The sequence below is a fragment of the Zerene cesonia genome, chromosome 13, assembly GCF_012273895.1.
Source record: "Zerene cesonia ecotype Mississippi chromosome 13, Zerene_cesonia_1.1, whole genome shotgun sequence".
NCBI classification, from domain to species: domain Eukaryota; kingdom Metazoa; phylum Arthropoda; class Insecta; order Lepidoptera; family Pieridae; genus Zerene; species Zerene cesonia.
The window spans coordinates 5,721,199-5,734,941 of NC_052114.1; the positions used below are offsets into that span (position 1 = coordinate 5,721,199).

General features: G+C 33.5%; 1 protein-coding gene across 1 annotated transcript in view; it reads left to right on the forward strand.

Annotated features, from left to right (window-relative positions):
* The window catches only part of LOC119831579, a 74,749-nt gene that overhangs the window by 32,127 nt on the left and 28,879 nt on the right, over window positions 1-13,743 (forward strand). Inside the window, exons 21-25 of the mRNA XM_038354993.1 lie at window positions 6,733-6,881; window positions 7,765-8,044; window positions 8,132-8,263; window positions 9,874-10,056; window positions 11,297-11,497. Coding sequence (XP_038210921.1) covers window positions 6,733-6,881; window positions 7,765-8,044; window positions 8,132-8,263; window positions 9,874-10,056; window positions 11,297-11,497 — 945 coding nt within the window. The remainder of the gene's footprint in view (window positions 1-6,732; window positions 6,882-7,764; window positions 8,045-8,131; window positions 8,264-9,873; window positions 10,057-11,296; window positions 11,498-13,743) is intronic.

Here is a 13,743-nt window from a genome sequence, read left to right on the forward strand (position 1 = left end):
AGGCTGTGAATATTTTCCGCGTGAAACAGCTCACTTCATGAAAGAGAGGTTTGCGCCATTACGTCTACGGCCTGTGCTATAATTAAATAAAGTATTTGTATCAAAACATTATAATTTTCTATTTTTTTCTCGTAAGATGCCAAAAAAAAAAGAGATGATGACAAATATGTGAAATATCTTCATTCAGATTTATTTTTTCTATTTAAAATAACACTTATTTTTAAAGTTTAATGAAGATAAGAATGGTATAGTTGAGAACTATCTCCTGGATATCGATAACACACTGATAATATTTTAAATGGTTTTATAGAAAAATATATTTTCCCTTTGTAATAGAAACACCAACATTTATTAAATAAAATCAGTCCACACATTTTCAAACGTCCAATTAAGTAAAAAAAGAGCAAATACGTAAGAGTTTTATTTTTCTGATTCATTAATTTTCAATATCTATAATCGGTTTTTTTCCGTCGTTCATAATTCGTTCGTTCCTAATTAAGATAAAGTTGTTATTATATGTTTTGTCTTAAAAAGAACCACATCTATTTGCAATGTAACTCTATTATTATTATTGTGTATCACGCAAAGATTGATTTTTATGAATCGCCATAAAATCGAATGATTTTATGTTGATGCTATCACATCTATCAAAAGATACCAATTAAATCGAAATGTGAGATTGGGTAGGGAAGAGTAGAGGTAGTGTAGAGTCCGAGGCGCATAAATACTGGTAAAGAGGCGCCATGGCGCCGCCCGCCCTCTGTCGCGCTTGCTCCAAATCGCACGATCGTTTCTCTCCGAGAAGTAACGATGTTTGACGATTACGGCCACCCTCCGCGACGCGTGCCGGATCCAGTCGCAGTGAGAACCGCTTGGGCGTTGGAGCAATTCTGTGTGACCAGTGCTCGATTATGTAACTCAATAAAGTTATTTATTTATGAACTGAAAAAAAACATTCGACCGCGGCTTAAACTTATACCAATGTTCATTGCAATTGATACAATGGGTTGGGCTTTAACGTAGTACATGTGCAAAAGTGATGTGTACCTACGCCTTTACTCGCGGTGATAGACGTCATCTGAACAGGTTTATCGTTTCATCAAAAATTGTTTTAATCGTTCACAACTTCCCACTTATCAGATAAGGGATTATCGAGTTGAGTTATTAGTACAGTTATTTTATATTTTTGTTCTGGTTCTAAATTCAAAAAATCCGTCGAAGAGTTAAATTGTCAAAAACGTTGTGAAGCAAATACATTGTAAATTAATCTGGCATAGTCCATGGCTTTACCCATATTTGAGTCAAAAGAACAAATAGAACTAAGCTCAATGAATATTTGGCGCAATGCAGGACGCTACCTTCTATTTAAACGTTTACAAAGTTGTTAAAAATATTTCTAATTGCAAGTTTATTTAATTTTTTTATTTCCTAAATCAATAAAATTCTTATAATATATGATAAAATTTATACAAAACAAAATTAAAATAGTAAAAAATGAAGTAAATTTAATTATAAGTGAATCTACAATAAAATAATAGATAGGTAAAAAGATTGAAGAATTGACGACTGAAGATTTCTTTTAAAGATTTCCTAGGGCTGTATGATCATATGGATACACAAGTGGAGTTTTTTTTTTAATCAATTAAAGATAAGGGATCGGTTTTAGTGTATTCAACACTGAAATGGATTAAATAGACGACATTTCTTTATGCTCGTACAATATAGACTGGTTTGATTTAAAACAGGTTAATGTAACGTAAATGATAAGTAATTCACTTTGTGGCATCTGGCGATACATTTCGGTAATCATCGCAGACATTTTATTATTTTTAAATCGTTAATCTGTAAAAACATTTCGAAAATGGAACGTCGTGATTTTTTAAAATAGAAGTACATAGAGATTAACATGTTTTTTATCTATAAATATATGTATTTTTTTATCTAGAAATCATATGTGATTTCAAAGGCAAATTATGAGGATTCCTTGTATAGAAATATATAATTAATAAATTAGTAAATTGTAATTGTTTCGAACAGACCATATTAATAGTATATTTTGTGCTTGAAAATGAATTTTTCTATAAATCCCGTAAGTAGGAAGTATATAATGTGATATGCTAGAGATACACTTTCCGTTATCATGCTATCCGCTGCGCCTACATGATGACGGGCCCAAATGTGATGACACTTTACCACGATGCAGCCCATCTCATCCCTCTGGGGATTAACCAGCTCTTAGCGTAATTAAAATGTAAAAAATATAAATTCATAAATTTAACCATTCTCCATAATCACAGGAAATATTTCCCAGCAAACAGCAAATTTAACAAATACGTTGTAATTGTATTTGATGCTTAAAAAATATTTTTAGCGATAATTTTAAAATACCTTATATCTAAAAGTGAAGTGTTATTAAAACATGGATTTCCTTGAATGTAACGTAAAATCACTACAAAAATTATGTTATATTTGAATAATTTCCGATTAACTTTCTTTTTTTACTCCTTATGGTAAACTTCATTAGATTCCCCCTGGTAAACTTCATTAGATCTGCGCGTACATTGGCAATCAAAAATAAAATAAAAAAACAAAACATTTACATAAAAATCACAAATAAATAAACGCTGACGTTATAAAATATTTTAACTCAATGTGTCTGCCCTATAACGCTTACAGAAAGTAATACATTATGAACGTAACGATAGCTTGTAAATATACAAAATCTTATAAATTAATCGTGAGAAGTGATGTTATCGCAAAGATAAGGATATTATTTAATAAAATTGTTATTGATTTTTATAATTCATTTTTCGTAGTTTATACATTACTGCAGCACAATTAAATACAACGTAATTAATTATAGTACCAGTTCATGGCATATATTATAAAGTATATATCCTCTTACACTACCTGGAATTTGTTAGAGTACTAATAACTCAACTTTTAATTAATGATAAAAGGCTAAATTATAAGGGTTCAATGAAATGAAAGAATATTACTAAACATAACAAAAATATATTAAAATGCGAGAATGACTTAATATCAGTGTTTATTTCTCAACCAAAATGAAGATGAGGGACATATAAGGTTGATTTGAAGTAAGGAGAAGTATAATAAAAGCGAAGACTAGAAAGGAGTCGTAATGAGGTGACGCTCGCGACCCGGCCGCTGACGCCGCACCTCGCCAATGATGGTGGAGACGCACCGCGCGCCGCCGCCTCGATGTGTGCGTGCGCCAGAGCACCGCGGCAAGCCCACGTCGGCCTCCGCACCGGCTTCCCTCTCCGGGAGTGGTACCGTAATGCACTTACGTCGCCGCCGACACAAGACTGTGCATTTTGGTGAAAACCTTCTTATGCAAGTTTGCGCCGATCGCGCTCACTTAGCGGCGCTAGGAGCGAGAATACCGGATATATCATTTTGCCACAAAGCTCACACGGGTGTAGAAAAGGGTGATGCGCGCTTTTGTTGTGTTGCCCATCATTGCTGTTTAGCCTCAGGCGCATTAGCAGCCCTCACTTCAAACGGTCGTCCAAAACCACGCAGGGAAAGAAGCGGCGATTCACACTCAAGTGGTGGAGAAACCGGAGAAAAAGGAGAAGGCGGCAGCGAATCGGCTCCAAAGGAACCTAAACGAAAATTAAAGCATCACCACCACCACCACCATCATCATCATCATCACAAAATCCACACATGCCCGTACCATGATGTAGCACCTCCGCCTGAAGATGAGCCAGATGAAAAAGCCATTGTGCCGAAAAAAACTGTGTCTCCTTATCTATACATTCCAAGTAAATTAGAACCAAACGTTCAACAGTTGTTTAGTTTTATTGAAAGCGTATTGAGTGCATGGGCTGCTGAAGAAGGACTCACAAGTACCGGAGAGTATTCAGAGCCCGATGAACGAATAGTTCGTCGACGGAAGCTGAACAAATACAAAAAACGTACAGATGTCCTGAATATCCGACGTATTGTATACGAAGTTTCAATACTACAGGGCACTAAATTTCTAGGAAATGTCCGCTTTAGACATTATCATTGGAAGGGTACTGCACAAACATGCAATGAATCTTTTTTGACAAAGGTAAGAACCTAACTTGACTATTCAAGCTCTAAGATACTAAACTAACTATACACATTACTTTAAACGTAGATCCTATTTAAACATCAGAAGTGAAGTAAATTTTAAATAAATTCATAAAATTGTTTACTTTTAAAATATTAAAGAAATGACTGTGTCAAAAGAATTGCACTCTGGTCTTATATACCTGTATTATAATTAAGTATAATAAATATATTTTATTGTAGCTGTGAATAACAAACACCTGAATCGTTAATACATACAACCTATATACGATACCACAATATCCATCTTATTCGCGTAAATATATGGTAAAAAATGTGAAAATGTATATTAACAAATGGAACCTGTTGTATTGAATACACCAAGCTTTTACCATTCCAAACGGAAACTATCTAAACAATTGAACATTTCCATTGTTGGAGCAACTACTAGTTTGAAGTTTTCTGTTGCATTTATTTTTTGAACTAAACATAAATCATAATAAATCTATGAATATAGCGAACGGTGACCTTATTCTAGGTTTCACCGTGAGAAGCTGCAATTTCCCTTTTTACTAATGAGGCCTTTTATATTTTCACTCTATGGCAATGCAGAAGTGTCTCAATTTGCATTAAATGTCTATTCTTCGAGAACAAACTGACGTTTAGCATGAATCTTTAAGGATAGATTCAGTTTTTAATATTTGTAACCATTACGTATAATAACTCCACTGCAGCAATGAAGCTTAGCAGCTTGGTTTAATTTTCACATTTGCTGCATTTTAGTTTCATAAGAATCGTATCAAAAATGCATTATGTTGCTAATCTTGTAATGAAGTCCTACTACGAAGTTCAAATATATATTTCATAACGTTTGAATACTTCAAAAATCCCTCTCAATTGCTAAATGATACGGTTAACATTTATTAAACTGAATCTATATCACTAATAAAAGCAAATAAATTTTATGCCTTGACAATCAATATAAATAATGAAACTAAGCACTTGTTTGTGTTTTTTAAGATTTAGAAGGTTTAGGTTTTGTGAGTATATGATAAACTATAATATTATGTTAAGCAAAAGTTTCGAAACAACCTCTTGTGGAACGAGTGAAGTATAAATAAGTATACCATTATGTAGTTGTGGTTATAACTTAGTGAGGCTTTGAGATGCCGAGCGGCGATTAATTTAAACTAAATTTAATACCTCTTTGCACCGGTCTTCTCTTTAAAGTTAAATAAGATTTAAATTGTTATATAATTAATACAATACGCTACAGGAACTAATCATTTTATCAAAATGGATTATAAGTCCATAATTTAAATTGACATTGTTTATATTTGTATAAGCTCTATCATATAAATACGCATTAAATAGAATAAACAATTATAATACTCTTTGTGCCTACGATGACAATTTTGTTTAGAAATTTGTACGTTTTTTATTTTATCTATGAACGCTATCTCTTCTGTCCTATATTCATTCTTTTGTACTACAGTATCACGGAGACTATGCTCCATTACATATCAAATTTTATTATATCATGTATATATTTTAAGAAAAGAGGCGAGAGCGCCGGTGGCGGCGTGAAGGGCCATCAAGCCGAGTGCACCCTGCCGTTGCCCGCATGCGCTTCAAAGCAATATATTCTTATTATTTTTAATAATAATTTATTGCTATTGAAAGTTCTAAAGACTTTTTTTTCTTTGATAAAAAAATGAGTTTACGAACTAATTTCATAAATTCGTCGCTTATACTAAAATAAGTGCCCGTGAAAAGTTTCCTTTCCTTTTCTATGATATTTTCAGACATTAAACCCTAGTTTGTTTGCTTTCTTAGTAAGAAAGACATACATATTATATTAGTATGAATTAAACTATACTTACAAATTTTGCGCTTTCCATATATAAGGTAACAATTTACTGTGCTAGAAATGAGGGCACGACTGACGGTAAATTGCTTTACACCGTGGTACACAGCCAGAATACATAAACGTATAGCTTGCCGTCTTGGCAACTTACAACATTAAAAATTATGCCCAAGTACGTATTCACGGAAGGTTGGGCTAAATTTCTTTCTTTTAACAGTGAATGTAATTTTCTTTGAGGCGTGTTGACGGCACCAGTAAAATATAAAAAATTCATTTAGATTATTACGCCGGCATATTGTAGTACGCTATGCTTAACGTAGATTTTAACTTTTTTATCTGATCAAATTTAAATTTATAAATATATCTGAATTGCGAGTTTTAAGTACCAAAATAACGTTAATATCTCGGTAACTAACTCAATAATCATCTCGACTAAGAAAACTGAGATTTGCAGTCATATGTTCCTCAACTACAGCGTCTTTACACTGACGTTTATGTTAAATACATGAAAAGCAACTCAAGTATTATGTTCTGCTTTTATTGTCTTATTCAGCGTAAACAGTTTTATTTTCCTGTATATATATATATATATACATATATATATATATATATATATATATATATATATATATATATATATATATATATATATATATATATAATATGCACAAACAACAAAATATGAATGTACCTAGCATTTCTGACATGAAAGTACGATTTTTTATTTACGAAGAAATATTAAACTAAATCTTTTGTTGTAAAAACATATGTTGTAAAAACAGTTTCGAATTTGAATATAGATATCGGACGACGATCGCATGTCGTTGACAACAGCGGTATCTGATGAAGAAGATCCCGGAGAGAGCGCCATGAATTCACCGTATAAGGGCAAACAAACTGGAGCTGCGGCGGCTTCCTTCAATTGCACTGGTGCTGTTAGAAAAGCCGGGTAAGTCTGATTTTGTTATCTGATTACAAATGTTCCTGAAGAGCTTGAATCTCTTTACTTTTCAATTGAAACAAGCGACGTCATCGATAAGAATCTCCTATTATTTTCTACATTTTACAGGCACGATTGAACAAAAAATATATCGTTAAGGACCTGTGTTGCGTAACTTAAAAATTATTGTGGTAGGAGGGAAGGATAAAACCAACAAAAGAAAGTGACGTCGTAAAGAGTTGACGAGTTTCTTAGAGCCTACAGCATCCTTTATATTTCTTAAGGCTACAATTCCTGTTCCATGAATCCCAAATGACCGGAGGGAAATCTTAGCCGTGACCCATTCAACGTTCCTTTAACGCTATGCCCAAAGTATACAGACAGGATGTTATTTCTGGAAGAATATCCGTTGGTTCTATAATATTTTTATCATCTATTTTTAGAACTCTTTTAAATATGAATATGTGGAATAACTTTAATTAACTTGTTCAAATCCGATTAAGCGATTCAAATGTGGAGAAACATTTTTAGACCTCAACAGGCTCCCTTAATAAATAACGCTTAAATGTAAAGTGTAATTACTCATTTAGAAATGAAAAGAGTACAATTTTTTACATATCTATATTTGAAAATTATGACAATTGAAAATTCATTCCCTGCTTTCAATCAGTCTAATCATTATTTCTGGTTAAATTGAGGCTCTGAAACTACAAATACTCGCAATTTCAAAATATTATACGATGTAATCACCGTGATTAAATTTCGGTAACACATCAACCATGAGTAATGATTATTTGCGTAGATGATTGATCGGTATTACATATAATGTTTGCCCTTGTCACAACCTGTATTATGATAATTTAAAGTAATTATTATTTTACATCGTCTATAGATTCTTGAGCGTCAAAAAGTGGTTACTTCGTAAGAAGCATCAAATTGAACTGGCGAGAAAACGCGGCTGGAAGGGATATTGGGTGTGTCTAAAGGGGACTACGTTACTGTTTTACCCTTGTGACTCGCGCGAAGGTCGCTCCGTGGAAGCCGCCCCCAAACATCTCATCATCGTGGATGGCGCTATCATGCAACCGATACCTGAACATCCCAAACGAGATTATATATTCTGTCTGAGCACCGCTTTCGGCGATGCGTATCTATTTCAAGCGCCGTGTCAGGTACGTGAAGTTCAATTAATATAATCGCCAAAATACGTTATAAAAGTGCAAGAAAATACAGTTGTGCGTTTTATTGCGTTGTCGTAGGTGGAACTCGAAAACTGGGTGAATAGCATACATAGTGCATGCGCCGCGGCGTTCGCGCGACACCGTGGCAAGACCGGAACGCTGCATCTACTTCAAGAGGAAATTTACCGTCTCGAAAAAGCCATTGAATCGGTACGTACTTTACTCGGATAAATATCGCATTTGCAATGTGCAGCTACTCGTATATACCCCTGCTATAGACGTCGCTTTGAATAATTAATGAAATCATTGTGCATTAGACGGTTTTAGTCCAGTTTTGCAAAACAGAATAGTGTTGAGCACAATGCAGATACGGAGTAATTATGCGAGACTCGACCCTAAGTGCACAAAGCTACGGTCTGAACTAACAGAAGTATTGTTTGACTGACATGAATCACTAACTACTTTCGTAAACTATTGTTGATCGAGCTGACTTTCGTATATATATTCTATATTTGTCAAAATAACTATTTGGCAATACAGCTACCTTTAATATGCAAGATTAAGGTTTTATAAAATAGCGTCTTACTTAAAATGTTCTATGCAATAATGACTAAACAATATGCACTTATGATTATAATGAATATATGAATAATTTGATTTTAAGTTATAAATTATTGATTCTAAATGTTTTTAAGCTCTGATATAATAAAATACATAATCATTAAAGCATATCTAAAGTTTTGTTTTGAAACCTATCAATAGTTAACGGGAATAATACACCAAGTTATAATGCAACTCTTGTGCAACACATGCACACATGAAATAGCTTTGTGTTAAAGTCATTGACATAATGTGGTGACGCGCGGTTTACAATCTTCCGTCCGGAGATCGTGCCAGCCTGTAGCCCGCACTATGCGACCGCCCCTTAAGCCTTTGCAACCTCTGACGACCACCGCAAGCAAATATGCTTTCAGTTCCAGCAAATTGTGTAAATACGGGTATTATATACGCATATTTAAATAACAATATTCATCGTCTTTCTCTCACTACCATTTAACGACCCATGATTAATGCTTATTGCATACTTATACGTTTCGCTAATATATAATAAAACAAAAAGTGGATGTTACATTGAATTTTAACGTTCATTAAGTCACATTACTCTCAAAACTTTTAATGCCATAACAATGAAAAAGTCTTGACATTGATGTCGTGACAACATTTTAAGATTATGTTTTTGATCGCTGGCAGGTGACACGCGGCCATTAATATTCATGGCGTACCTTGTGCCCTAGTAAACTTTTGAAACCGCTCCTCTACTTCAAATTAAAATATTTATATCTCAGTTTGTCTCATACCTTATAACAACGTAGCACTTTTAATCCTTAACAAAGTCCATCGAAAAATCCCAGAAAATATTTATCTTTATTACGTTCAACGAATACCACTATATAAATCAAATTTAACAGTTTCTGCAGACTTCTGTGCCTTTTTATGGTATGATAACCAATATTGTATAATATAAAGGCTATAAATTGCCAGGACTGTATCAACCACAGGAAGTTTAATACTGCGAAGTGTGGTAGCATCATACTTATTCGTTTTATCGCACATTCGCGCAAATACGTGCGATTTATGGCTCTTCCTATTTAACCTTTTACTCGAAAAGTATGCTGTAGTGCTTTCCCAATAACTTATTGCGTTTTTCCATCTGAGATTTTTATTTATATTTGTGTTGGTGTTATAGCAAACAGGTATTGTAGCATTGTATTGTTATAACTATTTACTACGGTATATAAGAGAGATGTAAATCTATATAGGACCACAAATTGAAACACATGGCAGACCTGCAACAGTCGGTAGTATCTGACCCGGAAACTAGAGCTCAGTTGGCGGTGCAAATGTTACAATGGGAGGAGAATCTTGAGCGACTGCACTGCGAACAATTCCGGCTGCGATGTTATATGGCCAGTTTGCAGAGCGGCGAACTTCCCAATCCGAAGGTATATTTACCCGCTTAATATTTATTTTCTGTGCAATATCATTTTTAATGTTTTTGATGGGCTACTCTTTTTATTTTCTTCAATATTTCATAGAAATAGATAACGATATTAATTCACAGTGTTAACCTATTCGTATTTACAACACTTGTACAACATATTATAAGCACCTTTGCCCGCATAATTGTATAATTATGTTTATTAAGAGATCAAAGCATTTAAATATAGCTGAAACATGACCGAATCGTTGAATGTCTATTGATCTGAATAAGGATCATTTGTGGCATCATGTTCCTAATATCCTATTAAGCGACATCGCCTCGTATGAATAAACTGTACGTTATTTTATATTATTAAAATAACCCGAATAAACACTATACACTGTGCTACATGAGTATGTACAAATTACCAGTATTTCTATATACAGTAACATAAATGTTTAACATCTATTATCACATACTGCATTTATAATAACGATGGTATTGTTTTAATAGTGATTTTGTACCAGCAATCAAATTTTTACGCTACATCCAATTCATCTTTCATTAGTCGTATAAATAATTGGTGCGTCACGATATATTCCACAGAACTGTGCTTAATGAGAATATTGATTTTGTGCTATTGAATAATTAATATAAATATGAGGTTGCGAGAGATTTTCATGAGATCTCTCATATTTCAAATAATACCTTCCTTAATAGTACGTCGTCCTTTCAACACACAATTATGGAACGAAGTTGACAGAGAGAATTCAATATGTCGACTTCAGTGGCCAAATTGACAAATCCATCGGCCGAATGTCCAACGGATATCTGTTCATGTCATGCCAAAAATAGCTTTCCAATAATCGGGACGAGTCTCTTCAAGAAGAATCAAATATGCTAAATAATACAATTTGTTCGGCATAAAGTTTTCATTACGATAAAACGATATTAATCCAGTATTTACTTCTGATATTAATCCAGTATTTATTTCCAGTAGTCACATGATATTATAAAAACAGTTTTAAAAATCTTATTCAGTCATCACGTTCGTATGAAGTAAGGCGCTGCATTTGATTTTTAACAAGAAAGTTATAGCTATATAATAATTAGCAGACCTATATAATTTACTTCACTATTAACAACCGCTCGATTGAAAAAGTTAATAATCGAGCTTTAAGTCCGGCTTTAGTTTCAATACTCCAGTATCGATATTTGAGGTTATGTAAGTTGCACGCGGTTTATGAAGGAAATGTCCACAGTCGCTGCTGACGCACGTATCGCGCGGCACGAAGAGCACGCTAAACAAGCTGGGCGTGTTCACGGTATCGTCGTTCCACGCGTTCATCTGCGCGCGCTCGCCTTCGTTGCTCAACAACCTGCTGGCGGGCCGCGGAGCCACCAAGCGGCGCGCGCCCAACCTGTCGCGCTCCAACTCCGGCTCCAGCCGCCGCTCCATGCAGGTCAGTGTCGTGAGCCGTGCTCCACAACGTCTGTTCTACATTTCCTTTTCCTCACCCTTCCCAGTCCATTCCTTCTTTCCAGTCATCAATCCTTTCCTTGGTCCTTACCCCTTTAAAAGGGGGCAGCGCATAGTCAGTGGTGATCGCTTACCATCAGGCAACCAGCCGCTTACTTGCCCCCTATGACATAAAAAAAACATTTATAAATGTAAATCTTCTTGATCATTCGGATTCTTTTAACTGATATGATTTTAAAAGGGATGTACTAGAAATTTTTCCTTAATTATAGGCTGCTAGTAATTTATAAACGCACATACAAATCCTTTTCCATACCCTTCTTAACACTTTTCTGTATTCCCTTCATCAATCGTTTCCTTATCTCTTATCCATTAAAGTTGCCTCTTCTATCTATGGGTGGTGCTGGTCGTTTACCATCAGGCGACTCGCTAGCTCCTATTCCAACTATCATACAAAAAATACGTATACCTTGAACAGGAAAACATATTTTAAAATGACGTTTAATCAGATAGAGATGTTAAGCTGATGTATAAAATATGGGACGAACATAATCCTGAAAAATAAAATGACTCCGGTAACCGGGCATCACACTTCGCTAACACAAACATGTTAGATTAAAAAATGTACTTGATAAGTTGAAAATATTTCTATTTTCGTTCCTCGACGTCAGAATAACGGGAGGTTTTTTTATTAACCTCCGGCAGTATTTTTTACAGGTAAAACCCGATATTGTCGGAACTTTAATCTGCTTGTGTTAGATTTTTTAATTTGATATCCTCTAACCATCCCGTAATTTTACGTAGGTATTTCGGGTTTTCAATTAATTAATCAAAATAAAATAATTTGCGTGTTATGTTTATTTCAAACATATGAACAATGTATTTAAACAGGTAGAACCTTACCGACAAATAATTAATTCATATTGAATGGCATATTAAAATACTATTAGAAATTACCGTAAATAATAGACCGGCTTTAAGAGGATGTTGGTATTATTATTTTGAAGATGATTAATGGTTACTTATTATTTTCTCTATAAATAATAAGAAAATTTATGTAAAAACAACATGAAACAAAACAACAGGCATTTCTGTAGATTATTGTCGCTTGAGGGATTTTCAGGGGCTCGGTTTTAATATCCATGACTAATGACCTGCTATTGGAATTCTGTCGTAGCGGATGTACAAATATTAAAAGATAAAAACCGAATCCAGTCCTCATATTTATTCATGCTATAGAAATGAAGAAAATCACTTTTTAAATTGGTGAAATTATTTAAATATTGTGAGTAATTTACATTGATGGCAGCAAACGATCGACTAATAATTGCTTACCGAAAATAAAATTGTAAATTCGTATCTGCAATGAAAATTGAAATTGGCATAGATAACAAAGTGAAACGTTTTCAACATTACCTTTATTTATTTGATGTAGACTTAACATTATATAGATATTTTAACAAATATTTTTTTTAGACATAACTTAGTACGAAAGTGGAACAAATAAATAGATGGACATTATATAAATCGTTAAATGGTTGGCGTTCGAATTGATCACTATATGTTTTTGGTGAATTGTAATTTGTAGCTGCGTATGACATAATAAACAAAAAGCCTTTTTATGATATATCTTGTCAAAATGTATCTCATATCAAAAAACATTTTACAACTGGGGAAATCTTACAGTTCTAATTAGAAGAAAGAAAGAAAGAAAGAAAGAAACATTTATTTGTCAGGGACAGCACAACACACCAATGATAGAAATTATACAAATAAGAAATAGATACAATTACACAACGTAAATATAGAATTAAACAAACGAAAAATACCAACATCAGAAATGAGGAGTGCGTCATAATGACCCCAACAAAAAGGAGACAGCTCAGCCTATGCTGCAATGCTGAGAACATTGGCAGCGCTGTTTTTCAGTGTCCCCTTTATGAGTTAAGGTTTCGAGTGGCGACGCAATGGGTAACAGAATAAAAAAATAAACAAATAAATAAAAAAGACATAATGAACTTACTAAAGCGATCACATTTTAATTGAAATAAAGGGCTAAGAAATAAATAATGATATAAGTTAATAATATTGCTAAGTATACATTAAATAAAAAAAAAAATAAAAAATAAAAATAAAAATAAAAAATAAAATTAATAATAATAATAATTCATTTATATTCTTACACATTAGAAAATAAATAATAAAATTATGTTATAAAATTATATAAAA